General features: G+C 48.2%; 1 protein-coding gene across 3 annotated transcripts in view; it reads left to right on the forward strand.

Annotated features, from left to right (window-relative positions):
* Nucleotides 1-17,431, forward strand: part of pxnb (paxillin b) — a 40,525-nt gene that overhangs the window by 10,677 nt on the left and 12,417 nt on the right. The window contains exons 1-6 of one of the 3 annotated variants that reach the window (XM_035436105.1): nucleotides 9,331-9,989; nucleotides 12,438-12,643; nucleotides 12,759-12,844; nucleotides 13,515-13,654; nucleotides 14,137-14,329; nucleotides 14,756-14,891. In XM_035436105.1, coding sequence (XP_035291996.1) covers nucleotides 9,827-9,989; nucleotides 12,438-12,643; nucleotides 12,759-12,844; nucleotides 13,515-13,654; nucleotides 14,137-14,329; nucleotides 14,756-14,891 — 924 coding nt within the window. In that variant the 5' untranslated portion in view covers nucleotides 9,331-9,826. Of the gene's footprint in view, nucleotides 1-9,330; nucleotides 9,990-12,437; nucleotides 12,644-12,758; nucleotides 12,845-13,514; nucleotides 13,655-14,136; nucleotides 14,330-14,755; nucleotides 14,892-17,431 lie in introns of those variants that run through there. The other 2 variants (XM_035436107.1, XM_035436106.1) reach the window with 2 other exon arrangements.

The raw sequence follows: 17,431 nt of genomic DNA on the forward strand, positions 1-17,431 counted from the left end.
TCTCCTCAGGTATTCCATTATTCTCCTCTCCGTAATTTGGATTACTATTACTGTTATGGACCTGTCGCATAGCTAGAACGTCCTCCATCAGTTTGGGAGAGCTTACACCAGTACACTCTTTGTGAGGCATATACTCTGTAATACACCACATCTGGAGCAGCTGGAGAATGAGGAGCACATGATTGATCAGCGGGGTCACTGTTGAGCAGTTTGGCAGGGAATATCCTGCTGTCAAAAATGCTACCTTCGTGATCACTGCTACGGCTAATATGGGCTGCCCTATAGGCTACAATCAGCATAGGCAAAAACATAGACCCCCGTTTTACATTCAGTTCCTTACCATCATCAGGTAGAGGCTATGCTGTGCCACCTGAGGGAGATGTGGTGAACATCTTCAGAAGCAGTCCTCCGATTGGCTGCTTCGTGTGCTGGACACAAAGGGGAATTGATAGCTGCCACAGAGTCAGTGGAATCTGCAAGGGCGTATTGATCGTTTGCATCTGTGGTCTCGTCCATCACCGCATTATTTTATTGGAACGTATTTGTGGGTAGATTGGAAATTTGGTCGAGCTTCCATGAATTATGGGGAGGTGGTTGTACACAGAAATGTGGGGTTATTCAGGTCAGAGGAAACGAGCCTCTGTGCATGTCCGGACCAGTGGTGCGAGAGAACTGTGTGAATGAGGAAGAAACTCAGCCTAACAGTGCACTACACCCAAGCTTTATCTTTTAGAGTTTCTCTGAAATGTTGAGAAATAGATTTTGAGGTGGCTAAGGTTAAGCGTTTTTTTCTTCCATTATATGAAGTTCTAAACTCCCTTTTTCTTGTATCGAGTTTACTAATAATCTGTGAATTTTAATGCTGTCAGTGAGGACACCGATTGCCATTAGGTTCCAGGGTTTCTTTATTTAACCTTCATTTGATCGGGAGAGGTCCCCTGAAAATTAGTTTCTCTTTTTACTGTGACGACCTGGGATAATGATGGCTGCGGTGAATGCATAGGTTTGCACGGCCAGCCTGCCTCGAAGGGGTGATAATGTGACCAAATTGAGAGGGCTGGTTTGGGCATTTGACTAGAACACCGGGGTTAATGCCACCTATTCCAGTGAGCACTATAGGGTCTTTAATGACCGCAGTGAACTGTGACCTCAGTTTAATGTTTTACCTGAAACATGGAACTTTCTCACACCTCTCCTTGGGGCATTTTGGTCCAGATGGAAAATTGCCCTGGCCCACCAACACCACCTCCATCAGATATCTGGTTTTCATGGGTGGTTTCCCATTCAAGTACTAGCTAGGAATGTGCTACAAGCTCCTCCCAGAATATGCTAAGAGACTGGCCTTGATTGGTCCAGGCATATCAAGATGGAACAAACCATGAGAAGAAGAATCTGAAGCCCTGTGTTACTCACTCGTTCTTTCTGTCTTCTGCACTGGAAACGCACGGCAGCTTAGAGGTGACCGAAAGTTGTAACGTCAATCATCCACTGCCTTGTCTGCTTGACCGTGGCTTCTGCAGCCCTGCTGAGGGGCTGAGGGAGGGAGAGAAAGTCAGAGGGTGGTGCGATCGGGCAGGAGATTGAAAACATGTTATCCGAGTGTTTTACGGGTGGACCCTGATCTCTCTCTTGTCAGGTTGATTTACGCGGGTGTGGGGAATTGCTTTTATTTTGGGTCCTGCGACCTGTGGAGGGGAGGGTGGGCAGGGAGTGTCATCTATCTGATATGGGGTTGTTTGGGTATTTTTAGTGGGATTTATTTTGAAACCCCCCTGGACAACCCACCCTCCCCGTGGTCTCCTCTTCTCCTCTGTCCCACCTCACCTTTCCCTCATCCTTTCTCTTTCTCTCTTTCTTTCTCTCTCTCTCTCTTACTTTTGGTTTTCTCCATTTTGTGTCCTTCAGCTCCTTGTTCTCCCTGTCCCCTTCCCTCTGTTTCTTCCCCTCTTTCCACCGTTTTGCAGGCTTGTCCGCCCAGCTCCCCGAGCCTCCCCCCCCCTGCTCGCTCCCTCTGCCCCTCTGGTATAAATACCCTGTCCGGGGCGGCGGGGTAGAGTTACGGCCGTGTGCTGCTGGCCAGCGCTGCTCTCTGCCCCCCGGCTATAAACAGGCCTCGCGGGGCCTCAGGGGCCTGTCAGAGCGTCTCATTCGTCACGCGCAAGGCGCAGCCAGGCAGACTGCGGCCTTCTGGGCGAGGGCGGCGCTAACGCCACGCTAATCCGCTGGGCAGACCTGAGGCGGTGATTAAGGCCTTTACATGCGTGTGAGGGGCGATCGCGTGGCCCCTCCATGCGCACGCACCTGCGCGTATACGCGCGTTCATTTCGGGGGTTAATGTCCTCCAGTGTTGACGAGACTTGAACGTCGAACTCGTGTCTGCGAAATAAATTGCTTGCATTTGAAATGTATCCGGCCTGCTTGCCAGTGCTGTCGGTTGTTTCAGCAGTGAACCTAGCGGTGACATTAACTGCTCTTCCACTCACGTGCATTTGCTTTACAAGGAAAAGGGGAACCTCTGAGGAAACTATGGTGAATGTGGCTTGCATGGCAAAAAGGTCAGCCTCTCAGCCTTCTTCCAGGCATGCATTCCTCATTAATCAATCCGCTAACTGCAGCTCGAGGCTTTGACTGCGGAGGAAGCCGTAGGATTGATCCGTTATCAGTCCAGAATATCGGCAGCCACCTGCCAAGGGCAATGTGCCATCAACCCCCCCCCCCCCCCCCCACACATTTTTAAATGGCTCCCAGGAGGCAATTCACAATTAGTTGTTATCTTGGAGATTAAGCAAAATATAAGATGTGTCTGTGTCTGTTTGTAATCCTCAAACTGCTGATAGGGCTAGCTTTATCAGTAATCTGGGGCCTAGTTAGCACGCGTGCGCAGGCTGACACCTGTGCGTGCTGCAGTTCGGAAAAGCGGCTGGGTTCGGCTGAAGCGCACACAATGCGCTCGGGGTGCCCTGCGACTGTGTGTGTGTGTGTGTGTGTGAGAGAGAGTGTGAGTGTGTGTGTCTGTCTGTGTGTGAGAACAGCACTGTCCTGAGCCTGAGTGCGGGTATATATAGACCCCAAGTCAGTAGCTTTTCAGGTCACGTCATTTCAAAAGCAGCTACATTTGGCAGCTTCAGAGGGCTACTAATGGACTCCCACAATTTAAAGAAATACACATTTTTTTGTTTTGGATTGTATTATTACTCACAGTATTTTTCTTTCTTTTTTTTATTATATATAATATATTTTTTCTTGTATATTCTACTTTTGTGCCGTTATTCTCAGATTTGTTAACGTTACAGTAAGGACTGAAATTTGAAATGTCCTTAGTTTACAGTTTCAGCAAACATTCGAAAGCAAAGAGCTTATCAACCAGCACGTTACTTCCCCTATCTAATCTGTAGTTTTCAACCACTTCCTTTTTAACTTAGAAAAAAATGTATGTATATCAAAAGTTTGAGTAGACTTGCTTGAAACTAGTTTTGTTGGTGATTGGCAATGTTTTACATTGTATGTTTCTGTAAATACTTCAGAATGAAAATGCATGTTACTGTATCCAGAACAAAACATAATCAGTATCAGAGTAATGTTCAAGAAAACTGAAAATTTTCTCTACATCTTGGATTCCTCAAAATAGCCACCCTTTGCTTTAATGACAGCTTCCCAAACACAAGGCATTCGTTTAACAAGTTCCAGCAGGAAATCCCCCCACACGTCTTCCCTGCTCACTTCCCTGTCATGCTTTGCTTTGCTTTTCCGCTTCTGTTCAAATTCATCCCATACAAGGCCTATGGGATTGAGGACTGGTCACTGGGCAGACCAGGTCATTAGCTTGAGTTGTCATTCACTTTGCTTCTTCCCCAGAGATTTATTGCACAACTTTGATATGCGTTCACTTCCAGGTCATTATCTTGATGGAGAATGAATGACAGTCCCAACTACCCATAATCCTGATTGAATGGCATGCCCCTGAATTATGCTAGGATAGCCATGCTGGTTCAGATTGTCCTGGACCTGGTAAAGATCTCCAACTCTGTCACCGGCAGAGCAGACTATGACGTTGCGTTTTTCATGCTTGACAGTGGGAACCATGCACTCCCCCTCTGTAACTAATAAATACTCATCAGTTGGGTCATCCTTCTATAAGCCTGACTGTTTTTTGTTTCCCCAAATCTCTTCTTATTCTGCACTCTTCCAGATTGGCCATCTTCTCTGAACAGTTGATGTTGAAACATCTGTATTTCTAGTAGCATTGAGCTGGGCTCATGTTTCAGGGGCAGTTGATCACTGGTTTTTCTGACTTGTGATTCGGATATGAACTTGTTCTCTGATTCTGAGGTCACCTTTGACCTGCCTAACCTTGTTCGATCACCATGTGCAAATGATTTGATGGTCTTGGCCACAGTAGTTAGACACTTACAGTTTTTTGATGATTGAGGCTTCCACCTTGCATGAAAGACCCTGATCTGTACTGTAAGTTTGAGCCATGAAAACATACAGTGCAGACTAACGTAATGTGTTGATGTTTCATGCATGGTTGAGATTTCTTGAAAATGAAACCTGGTGTTTGCCACCTTTAACTTGTGTTGGTCAATGCATTATGAGGCTGGTTCTGCTCAACGTGCTGCTGAAGTGAACAACATTCCTCGCCATAGCACTCGAACCCACTTAGCCTTCAAAGAGTAGGCCCGATTGCTAAAGCCTGGCTGAGTGTTTGGAGTCTATATTTAAGTGATCAACTGGTTTAAGTGCTTTTTTAGAAAAGCGGCTACCACTGCATTTTGCAAATGTAATTTGCAACCGCCAGACGATGACCAATGCCTTCTTGGATTTGTGAGGCTTAGACAGCCTGAAGTAAGATTTTAAATCTTACACCATGTAGAAATTACAATGCATTTTATTCATTTCAGGGGACCATAATGTTTGGGACATTTTAGGATTATGTAAATGAGCCATGTTCATGCTCTTGCCATCGCTCTGATACCAGTCAATCTTGGTCTCATCTTAGTGTAAGACTTTAAAATTCAACTTGTTTTTGGCTGTTAGAATACAGCCTTTCGATATGAATATCTTCCATAGGAACAATATATTAAATATTTTATATAAAGTTTATATGTATATTTATGAAACGGGAGTTTCAGTTCAACAGCATGGGGGTAATTGCTTGTCAAGCTAATGATGTCCTTGCAGCTGTGACAACAAGGTCATGCTTACTGGCTCTACATAGCTAAGCAGACATGCACATTTTAAACATTCCCAGCTAGTCAGATTAAAATGATTCAAATGTTGCAAAGCTAGGAATCTCTCTCTCTCTCTCAAATTCATAATATGAATTATTAATCAGGACATCTCTGACACGGAACAGAAATGTATATGTATTAATCAGGATCTGCCTGTACTTTAAAAGCAACTATAAAATGATCCTGGTTTCTAAAGTGTCCATCTCACAGTCACCCGTCTGATGTACATCTGTCTAGTTTACAGCCCAAAGTGTGAAAGCCTTGTGTGGAGTCTCACAGACACTTATTTTCTGATACCGTGTAAGGCCAGTCCACCCTCTCAGGCCATCTGGGACCAAATGTTTGGGGCAGCGAACTGGACTACAGCTAGCCTGTTTGCGATTGGTTTTTACTCACTGTTTATATAACGAGGAGCCAATGGGTGGACGGGAGTGTGGAGTAAGTAGTCGAGCCCGCCCACCCCTCTTTATTTCACGCTCTTTCTCCATCTCCCACTTGTGAAACCCCCCCCCCCCCCCAAAGGCAGGCAGTGGCATGCCAGGAATTCCCAGCTCACCTTCCCTCCCATCAGATAGGGAACCGAGGGAGAGGGCCGAGATTGCGCAGATAGGTCAAGAATGCTCATAAACGCACCCCCCCCCCCCCAGGAATGCCAGGTTTCAGAACTCAAGTCACATGCTTATTTATTTCTTTTATTCATTTATTTAATCTCAAGATGGAGACACGTTTGAATGCTTTGCTGCAGTGACCCTTGAATGTCAGTCATTGCTGCTGGTGCTGTAATCACCCTGTAAAGAGCTTTCCGTGTTACTGAGTCAGAATAAGAATGCCACACATTCCTAGAGGTGGTCTGAATGTTCACTCAACAAGACTGGACTTCTCTCCTCTTGCACGTTCTCTCTCTCTCTCTCTCTCTCTCTCTCTATCGTTATCTCGATCTCCCCGAGAGTTCTCTACTATCTCTCTATCTGTCTTGCTCTCTCTCAAGATGGTGAAGTGTTAGAGCCTTGAATTTGGCTTGCAGCACTTGTTTGCATTCTTAATTTGCTTACCCCCGCACATATGTCCCCATCCGGAAACCCCTCCCTTCCCAAGGCCTCTGGTCCCCCCAGTCTCTCTGTTTCTGTTCTACACCTCAACACTGCCCCCTTCAGGATGTTTCACAGTACAGCGGACAGCAGAAATGACCTCCCAAGGTGGAGCAGCCCTTGGCTCATCTAGCTTTCACCAGTGTTTATGTCAGTTATATAATAGGGGACCATAGCGTGAAGGCATAAAGGTCCTTATTGTTTTATTCACAAAGATTAAATGCCGTGGACTCTCCTTGCAGATGAATTTAGGTCAGTTTTGTACTTTTGCTAATTTGATTTAGCAGATTAGGGTGGAATGCACTGTGGGAGCAAAGACAAAAAGTGCGGTGTCTCTTTAAAAAGCTTCAGTTCAGAGGTGTGTGTGTATGTGTATGAGAGAGAGAGAGAGAGAGGGTGTGTGTCTGTGTTTGTGTGCGAGAGAGTGAAGTCTGTCTGTGTGTTTGTGTTTGTGTGTGTCTGTGTGTATGTGTATGTGTGTGAGGGTGTGACAGAAAGACTTTGCTGCACTGATACAGGCCACAGGAAATGTTGCATGCCCAATGCAGGAAGTGGAGTTTTTCAGGCGGGATATCCTGTCTGGAGTAATGTAGGTTTGTTTTTGTTCCCCCTCCCTTCTTTCCTGCAGTAAAAAAAATGTGGCCAGAGATAATGTCCGGAAGGCAAGCATTCCTTCTCCGTGGTCAATCTGTTTTTTCCTCTGTGGAATGAGGGCTGTGGCTGTGCTCTATCGATGCCCCGCTCTGAAGCACAAAGACAGGGCAGGGTGAGGCTGTAGCAGTGAGCGTTCTCAAGGAAAGGAGAGAGTAATGAAAATGAAGTGTGCTGACTGCGCTGAGGGAGGAGGTGGAGGCAGGAGAGGAGAGGAGAGGAGAGGAGGGAGGAGAGGAGGGAGGGAGGGAGGAGAGGAGGGAGGGAGGGAGGGAGGCAGGCAGGCGAGGGAGTGCCAGAAATGCGCGCGAGCCCTGCCTGACCCCAGATGCTTCCAGCGGGGCGAGAAAGTAGATGGCGACTCTGGCGTCCGGCCAACGGCTAGATTAAAAGAGGGAACACCCCCCGCTCCCGCCCCTGCTCCTCCTGAGCCTGTCAGTCACGCGGGCGCGGAGCGCGGTCTGCTGGCCATCGGGACGCATCTGAGGCACACTTGAAACACCGCTGCCCCCCTCCAACTCCACTCCCCCACGCTCCACCCTGGCTGGGGCCCCGGGCCCAGGACTGTAACGAGTCCCACATGGCTCCCAGCTCTGGCGAGTAATTAAAACACACGCCGTTAATTTGGTCCGGGCCGACGTCTCCGCGGACACGCGGACGCCCCAGTTCTGCTGGCAGCCGCGTGACTTCCCAGGAAGCGGGTCGCGCGTGTGAAGACTGAGCGGCGAGATGCCGCGGTTCAGGTCATGTCCTGAGAACCTTAAAACCCGACCCCCCTCATCCTGTCCATCAGGCAAGCAAGCCTCACGACCAGAAAGTGGTCAGATCTCTTCAAAGAAGATTTCGCTGTTGCTGTGGTGACATGTGACAAAATGATGTGTGAACGTCACATTGAAAAGCCACTTGTGGCTTTTTACCTTCGTGGTTTGTGTGACGATGTCATTGTGGAGAAACTGAGTGCGTGGAGGAGGAGGATGGTGGGGTTTCACACTAACAAGTCTGAGATGTTGAGTTGTACATGTGTTTACCATACCACGATGCTCATTCTGAAATATCATCCTCAGAATGGGGTTCTTTTGTTCGAGTTCTGCTTTTGAGTGTCGTGCAGTCCTAAGTGTGTCCACCAGGCAGCGCTGTGTCCGCAGGGTGAAGCTGCCCACTCCCGGCCTCGCCGTCAGGGCGTGCCCTGTTCCAGACGGGGGCACACCTTTGGAAGAGCTGTGCGGTTCTTTCCTGTTTGCCATTACACCACCAGTGAAGCTTGAGATGACCGGGAGTTTCGTCACTATTTAGGGAAACATTTGGTGCACGTACCGCAGGAATCAAAGGCAGTACAGTGCCGAGGTTGAGGAAGGGGCGGGGCCAGGTTATTGTTGTTGGAACGCCTGCCCTGGGTCATGCTCTTGCTATTCACCAGCAGTCTCTCAGCAGCACTGGTTTCCCCTTCAGACAGAACCATAGCATCTTATTCACTCCCATAGCCCCGCCCCTAGCCCCGCCCTCCAGGTAAAACTCCTAATATCCCTGCCCTCCCTTCCCATTAATGGCTGGTATAGGAAAAATGGCCTGTGTTTCTTAAACCCCTCCCAAAAAACTGAGTTTTATTTGTTATGTTTTTGCGATCAGGAACGTGTCCAATTGGGTCTCTTCAAGAGCATAAAAGCTGAATAAAAATGTGTTGTAAGCCACCCCACAGCTTTAAGTTAGACTAGTTTACTCCAGCCACGTGGTGTATCTGCAGTGCATTGAAGGACGGAAGGGGGTGTGGACGCAGTGCTAGTGTCGAATTCTATAGAGTGGCCGGAGGTCCAGTTCTCTGGTTTATGGGGCCTTGTTAAACGTGTCAGCGCCAGGTGCAGATTATTTTGAGCGGGGTAGTTTTATTTTGAGGACGTTTGCGCTGACTTACTCGTCCAGATTTAAGGCCTTAAATAGATTTCTGCCCTCTGTGGTCTTCACCGCTGGAGTAAAGCCCGCGCCGGATCGGAGAGCTCGGAACCGGAGTCACCCTGGTGTTCTCGTGAATAAGCTTTTGTCGTTGTCGTGTGGGTTCCACGGTATTTCCACAGACGACGGTGCATGGTGGGAAGGGTCTGAGGCAGCAGACGGAGTGCTGTCGTTTCCATGGCGAGCTTAATGCCAGCAGTCCTCTCGTTTTGTTTTTCCCGAGGCGCAGTTTGTATGCAGAGAAGCTATAAACACAGGTAGCCTACACCAGCGTCTTCCTCTGATTTGCTGAGTGTCTGCTCCACACATTCAGTTCTTTCTTTGGTCAGTTTCTCCCCTCATTTGAGTTAGGGCTGTTCTCTCACCTTGTATGTAAATTGTTCCCTCTTGTTGCAATGTCTGTTTTCAGTGTAGTTTGATATCAGGAACCTGTTTTGAAAATTTTCAGCCACTTTAAATTTCAACACTGGGAAAGGTGGGGCTTTTTGTTTTCGGTTGAGCACTCTGTTTGCCAAACCGGATGAGTTGTCATAATTGAGCGTTAAATGTGGTAAATGGTGGCTGCCACACAGCTGCAGTGGGTCCTTTGGCATGGTGCTGGTGGCACAGCTCTGACTGACAGTGATGCAATTCCTGCGTCTAAACGGGAGAGATAAAGGGAGATCATTTGAAATGATTTTAAAATAGTTCTGTACTTTGTTGATGGGAGTCATAGAGAGGACACACCCTTTTCTTTTTTATGAGGGAGGGCAAAGGATAAACAGTTGAAGTCCATCATTCTTTGTAATGCGGTCTCTTGCAGAGTATTTATGCTCATCGAGCCAGTAAGCTGTCATTCTAAAGCAGTTGAGTTGAGTGGCGGTGAACTCAAAGTATGACAGAGAGGGATAGAGAGCGAGCGCAGAGGGAATGAGAGGCGGGCAGAGGCGTGTCCGGGGCCCCGCCCACGCCGCTCCCTCAGTTGGCACACCGCTCGGATATGGACTTTACCCTTCCTGTCCTGGATGCCATCCCCATCCGGCTCCCCGCCTGCGCTCTCGCACCCGTGTTCTGGGCAGCTTGGACCAGCGCCGTGAGTACCCCCCTGCTACCCCTGCTAAAAACGAAAAGAGTCCAGAGGAAGACTAGTCTGGAATTCACCTAGCAACCTGCTGCCCCCCCCCCAACCCCGCCTCCACAGTCTCTTCTGTCTCGTGTTATGAGGTCTTGCCTCAGAAGATCTTTTCTGTCTTGTGTTATGAGGTCTTCAGAAGATTAGCCTTTCGCCACAGTCTTTTCTGTCTCGTGTTATGAGGTCTTGCCTCAGAAGATCTTTTCTGTCTTGTGTTATGAGGTCTTGCTTCCAAGGTCTTTTCTGTCTTGTGTTATTAGGTCTTCGGAAGATTAGCCTTTCCCCACAATCTTTTCTGTCTCATGTTATGAGGTCTTACTTCAGAAGATTAGCCGTTGGCTGCTGCCCGTCAGTGCATCTGTACTGTTCTCACACCTCTCTGTCGCTCTTCTGTCTCCTTGTGGTTAGCAGGTGTGAAAGAACATCATTTTAAGGTGTGTGTGTTTGAGGACCTGTGTCTCCCGTTTCTGTTTCTGGTGTGCTGACTTTGATGAAGCCAAAACCTAGTCCGCGTTGACTTCTGTTTGAAGCTTACGCAAGGTGCACACGGTAGAACATGGTTCGCTGTTTGCCTTAAACCCTTTGTCTGGGCTTTTACATGGAAGCACAGAGCTGGAATGATTGGGTTACATAAAGCAGGCTTGCGGAGTATTTGCCACCCACGTTGTGTCCATGTGAACGCCCTCCATCTACGTTTGGGCGAATCTCTCCGGGCTATTATTGACCGCCACTCGATGGAGTGAGGTAAGAGGCTATTCTGCTCCGGCGTTCCAGTGATCCCACTCACCACTCCTGGACTGGAGGCCAGCTGCGGGGCTGCCTGGCTGGCTGCCCGTGTCTGTCTGTCTGTCTGTCTGTCCACCTTACGGCAGCAGCGGCAGCAGTGCTGACACCACAGTGAAGCCACCTGTTCTCATCAGCTGGAAGCTGTTAGCGTAGCCGCAGAGACTTGCCTTACTTTACCGTAATGAATGCCGTTTCACCATCTCTGTGGTTCGTCTTGATTCAGATCTCCTTTGTGATGAGGTGTGTGTGTGTATGTGTGTGTGTGTGGGGACATCTGTCTGTGAATGTCCATGTGTGTGTGTGTGTGTGTGTGTGTGCATGCGTGCCCGTGTGTGTGCGTGTGAATGCGCGTGTGTGTGCGTGTGAATGCGCGTGTGTGTGCGCGTGTGAATGTGTGTGTGTGTGCCCGTGTGTGTGTGTGTGTGTGCCCGTGCGTGTGAATGTGTGTGTGGGCGTGTGTGTGCGCGTGTGAATGTGTGTGTGTGAATGTGTGTGTGTGAATGTGTGTGTGTGTGTGTGTGTGCGCGTGTGAATGTGCGTGTGTGTGTGTGTGTGAATGTGTGAATGTGTGTGGGTTTGTGCGTGTGAATGTGTGTGTGTGTGTGTGTGTGCGTGTGAATGTGTGTGTGGGCATGTGTGTGTGTGTGCGTGTGAATGTGTGTGTGTGTGCGTGTGAATGTGTGAATGTGTGTGTGTATGTGTGTGTATGTGTCCGCGCGCTATGACAGTGACTAACCGCAGGGCCGGTGGTAGGGCTAGGTGCCTGTGAGAGCAGGCCTTTTTTGGAGCGAGGAGGCGCGGAGTGGGGGGCTTGGTATGAGCCTGACTCACACACCCAGGCATTGTCTGCGCACAGACGCACAGTCATTACAGTCGTCATACCTTCAGGGCTTCACTTTCCTCTGAACTCTGTGCCTCTCTTCCAGGGCTGGCATTCGTCTTCAGTCAATATGTAATGCAAATATGAAATCATGCTGCTGTCTAATTGTGATCATATAAAGGAAGTTTATCCTTTGTTTGGATCAGGGGAGTTATGGTTTCTTTAGGCAAACATCAGTATCATATATCCAAGTCCCACACGACAGGAAATGGCACAAGAGGTTGTACTGAAACTAAAGCGAGTTGTGTTCTGTTTCTGATTTATATTAAAAAATGGACTTTAAACCAGCAGTCAGGGCAGAGCTCGCCATTGAAGGAATGGAGCTTTATTTGATATTTTTCCAGTAGCCCTAGAGCACTGAATGACCTAGCTTTGCAAATAAACAAGGTCTTTCAGTACACAAATCCTGCTGTAGGCCTCCGCGTTGGGCTCCTTTTGGAAAATTAAAGACGGAAAACTGTCAACATTCAGCTGACCTTAATTAATGAGATTAGTGGCTCCTGCTGTCCGCACCTCCGACTTCAGACGCGTGAGAAGTCACTGGTGTCCTGTGATGGAGGAAACATCACTCGACTCCAAAACAAATGATATTCTTGGCCTCGGTATTATGAGTATGTTAGTATTGCCCAGTGTTTAAACTGTCTTTTTTCCATCTTCTTGGCTCTTTTCTCTTGGTTGATGTTGTCTCTCTTCCCTCTCTCTCTCTCTCTCCCTCTCTCCCTCTCTCTCTCTCCTGCCTCCAGACGCTCTGCTGGCGGACTTGGAGTCCACCACCTCTCACATCTCGAAGCGGCCGGTGTTCCTGCCGGATGAAACGCCGTACTCCTACCCCACCGGCGGGAACACCTACCAGGACATCTCCGCCCCGCCGCCGGTGCCCCCCCCTCCCACGGCCGAAGCCCTCAACGGAGCTGTGACTGACCCCCCCTCGCACCACTCCTCCCAGCAGGTAGCCGCGATGTCGCTATGATGATGCCGATGCTGATTAGACATGTTTTCCGCTGACGGACAAGCGGAACTGACCAATGCTCTGCCCTCCCCCCCCCCCTCAACCCCGCCCTCAGTCCTTTGGCTCAGCCCAGAAGAACTCGTGGTCCCAGGAGAGCAGCAGCCCGCCTCCCTCCCACGGCGAAGAGGACCACGTCTACAGGTACGCGGCATGGATCCTGCCCAAATCTTTATAGCCAGTGACGGAAGGAATGTCGTTACCATGAGGGGGTTCTCTGTGTTCAACACTAACATTCCAAATTAGAACATGCCTCACAGAGTGACTGTTGATGTGTCTGAATGCAGTTTAGTCTCTGTCTCATGTTTGGAGATTCTTGTCATGTTTTCTGTGGTACGTGCAGTCAGTATCAGTGTTGCATGCGAGTGACTTGCCCAGTGTGGTTTCTGTACTGTTGTCCACCCTCATTAGTCCTATAAAGAGGTTTTTTGTCATTTTTTTTCTCCAAAACTCTAATTAAGTGTTCTAGAACTCAATTGCTTTCATTATTACATTAGCATTAGAATGTGCAGTTAAGAGCATTCTAAATGCATGTCTGTAACCTTAAAGGGTTAAGAAATCGCTACCCTCCCCCTTCCTCGGTGCTGCTGTGTATTTCTACCCATTAGCCAGGCCCTTATCATGGTGCGATCAATGATTGCCTAAATGGAGCCTGCTATGACGAGCAGTAGCAGAAGAGGTTTGTGTGAGTGTGTGCGGGTTTGTTTGGTCGGTGAGTGTGATCTCTCTCTCTCTCTCTCTCTCTCTCTCTTTCTCTCTCTCTCTCTCTCTCTTTCTCTCTCTCTCTCTCTGTCTCTCTGTCTCCTGCCTCCAGTTTCCCCAACAAGCATAAACGCTCAGAGCCCTCTGCAGCGGCCATGAGCTCCTCCCTGGGCAGCAATCTGTCAGAGCTGGACCGGCTGCTCCTGGAGCTCAACGCCGTGCAGCACAACTCTCCCTCCTTCGCCACCACAGGTACACAGGCACACGGCAGACCGCCTGAGCGCCATAAACCCACCCATCCCAGAGAACCGGCGATTCAGGACACAGCGCTGGGCTTATTTCATATCCACCGGTTTATGCCTGGATAACAAATGGGGCTAAATTTCACGTGGTGCATCGAGTGTAAGGGTAGCCCGTGGTCCCCTCCCCCCCTCGCTTACCCATAATTCCACACATCCCGGAGCGAGGCCGGGGGAGGGGATGCAGGCGCATGTTAGGATTTATCTGCACTGGCCAGGCTCGCCAGCTGACACTTCAGAATGCTTTATTTGAACAGTTTGACAAATAGTGTGGCTCTCTTGGGCGTCCGCGGCCGGCTTGGCACTCTTGTGTTGACACCGACATTGACACGTGACTCTCTAAAGCATTACATTACAAGGCCGGGCGAATGCGTGTGACCAGGTCACAGACGTGCTCTCCGTTTTGTAAAGCGCCTCTCTGTCCTTCGCCCGCAGAGGAAACGGCTCCCCCCCTGCCGTCCTGCAGCACCACTCACTACGCCCAGGAGAACGGAGGCTCCGCCCCCGTCAAGGTGCCCCCTCCCACCGTAGAGAAGCCCAAACGCAACGGCAGCCGCGGGATCGATGACGTGAGGCCCAGCGTGGAGAGCCTCCTGGACGAGCTGGAAAGCTCCGTCCCCAGCCCCACGTGAGCCCTGCTCTTTTACCCAGCATGCATCTCAATGGACCTCCCTTCAAAACCTTGTGTAGTTGTCAACTAGTATTTAAGTATTAAAGTATTTAATTCTAATTCAAGTAAATTTATGTAATTTTGTCAAGATATTCTATGCTTGAGGGGAAAAAATTAAGCTTATACTTTTTGCCAGGCGTTGAAAGGAAGAATAAAAAATACAATCTTATCATATCTTATGCTCCCGTAAGATCTTCAGGGTCATTCATTAACAGGTTTCATCTCCTGCATGTAAGATGCTTGCTTGATTATCAGGAAAACATCTGATTGGCTGGTGAAATTGTGAAGGGAGGTCCTCATTGGCCAGATGTAGATGACTGAACAAATGTAACGGTTGATTGGTTGGCTGTGTTTGACGGTCCGGTCTGAACCTGTGCGTTTCAGCCCCGCGCCTTCGGCGGTCCAGAACGAGCTGGCGGACGAGCAGCTGGAAACGGCCAGCCAGCAGCAGGCCCGAATCTCCGCCTCCTCCGCCACGCGCGAGCTGGACGAGCTCATGGCCTCCCTGTCAGACTTTAAGGTGCAGAGCTGTTTGTGCGTGTGTGCGCGCGCGCGTGTGTGTGTGCGTGTGTGTGTGCGCGCGCGTGCGTGTGTGTGCGTGTGTGTGTCTGTGTGTGTGCGCATGTGCGTTTTTGAGTGAGCGACAGCGTGATTGAGTGATTGAGTGTGTGTAAGAGACGGATGTGTGGGTTGTTAATTTTGGCATCAGGGCCTTAACCCTATACCTCTCCTTTCATAGTAAGTTGAAAGCTCTCATTTTTAATTGGTATCTGGTGAAAATACAGTTTTATTCATTTTATTCATCTCTCTAATAACTGTGTTTAGTGTTGGCACAGTCAGGATTTGTTTCTGGACCACGGTGCATCTCTAAACGAATGCGTTAGTTAGATTCGCCAATTTGCACCACTGGTTTGTCCTGATCTGGGGATAAAAGAACCTGCATTGTTACTTTACTAATTCATGCAATTCATGAAAGAATGATCAAAACAGTTGTACGTATGCTTTTTATTTTGTATGTATAGTAGCAAGCGAAAGGGAACACCGTTCTGACGTGCAGCTCAGCAAACCTCTGGCTCATAATTTCGGAATAATATGTCAAATTAATAGTGTATTGACCTTGTACGTCTCTGTGGACGCGAGCTTCTGGCACGTGAACAACACATTTTACAAGCTGCTCTCAAAGTAAGAAATAAAATCCAGTTCAGAGAACCACTCAGTTCACTTGCTAGCTTGTTAATAGCATCCTGTTGGCTAGCTAACAGCATTACAACACCTACAGATGTCCAGCTGGCTGGCTGCATGGGAAGTTAACCCTTCGCATACTGGCCTAGCCCTGTAAATGAGCCCTTTCAGTTATTGTATGGTTACTCTACCTGGCTTGGCTGTTTATGTCAGTTGTCCCTGTTCCAGTGCAACTGGCATGCCCTCATTAACTATGCACATCGACTTATATGGGTGGAGCTTTCCCTTTTTTTTTTGTTGTAAGCTGTATAGGATAACGTTTCTGGGAATGTTTTACCGGAGGATAACTAAATTTATTCGTTATTTCTGGCATTCTTATCCATCCACAGAAAACCTGCTCATGATAGTTGAAGGAACAGTCATTATGATTTGCACAGTCTTATAAATTCAGTTTTTAATTTTTCTTTAAGGCAGCCAGCTCACTGCATAGAGCTTCTATGTCCGATGTGTTAAAATTCAACATCAGAAAAAAAAAAGTGTCAACATGTTTGTCCTGTCCTTGTTATAGGTTTGGATGAAACCATATGATGATTGAGAACAGTCCCTTTAACTGGTGTCCTGAACGGATCCTGAGCTTTCTGCTCTTAAACTGTAGGACAGAACATGGCCTGTTTCGTAAGGCAAGGCAGTATTCCAGCACGAGTGTCTCCGATTTCCATCGCAATATTAGGCGTGTTCGCTCAAGAGGCAGAAACAACAGGGCAGGTAAAAGGTTGCGCCAGTTAATTTCATGCGTCGGCAGCAGCAGTGATTAAAAAATCAAATTTACAAATTACCGTTGCAGCTTGCGGTAAATTTCTCGTTTGGTGCTGCAGACTTTAGAAGGTACAGAAACATCAAAGAACACAAAAAGCGCATTAAAACCTTATTAAATGCAAAGATCGAGCAAACAAGCGCGAAACAGTGAAGCCCAGCCAGTCACTACAAGAGCGCCGTACCGGAAGAACGACTGTAAACCATCTGCGGAAGTGAAATTGTTCAGGTGTTACTTTTTTTTTTTTCGTTTAAACTGTACAAAAGATAGCGGGCTGTACCTGACATGCAGCTGAGATGCTTACAGTTAGCCAAGTGAAAACCGCATTGCAAGTAGTAGCAAAAATAACAGTTTCAATAGCCTACGATTTAACGGTTCTTTACTCAGGCTGTCTCTGTGGTGATCGCTGCTCAGAAGTTTGCCCCAAGAGAGTGAGATCGGCATGATGCAAAGCAGAAGGGATTGGCTGCAATTAATCTGGTGTTTGTTTTAAACAAACTCCTGTGTCGCATGTGCGGCTTGGAGAGGCTCATACATATCTGATGAGATCCAGGCGACTTTCAATCGCTGATCAAAAACTTGGTTTCCTCGCTGCGTTTTTAGGCTGTTTGATTCATCAGCCATTTTCTGAGCATCAGGCTCCATTATTCATACCACCCAGGACCCCAGCAGATCCCTTGCAGGCTGTGTGTGCCGGATCCACGTAGTTAAATTTCCAAAGTGCACAAATTGCAAATGGCTGTGTGTAATTTGGAAATATCTGTGCAGATGTCTTCGAGGCTTAGTGACTCATCGAACACTTTCAGTCATTATGACCTATTTGCTAATGGCTGTAGTATACCCGTGTACATAATGAGCGTGAGTAAGTCGGCAGATGTCTACCTGTGGAAGATGTGGGGGAGGAAGGCGGAAGGTTTGCTGGCGGCTTTTCTCGCTTGTGTGGGAATGAAGCTGTGGTCAGAGTTGGGCACGGATTAGGTTTCAAACCTGTAAGCATTCTGAGCCATAAATAATCAAGTTAAGTAGCTGTTAAATTTATTGCCCGAGGCACTTCATCTGGTAAT

This window comes from Anguilla anguilla, chromosome 10 (assembly GCF_013347855.1).
Source record: "Anguilla anguilla isolate fAngAng1 chromosome 10, fAngAng1.pri, whole genome shotgun sequence".
Taxonomy (NCBI): Eukaryota; Metazoa; Chordata; class Actinopteri; order Anguilliformes; family Anguillidae; genus Anguilla; species Anguilla anguilla.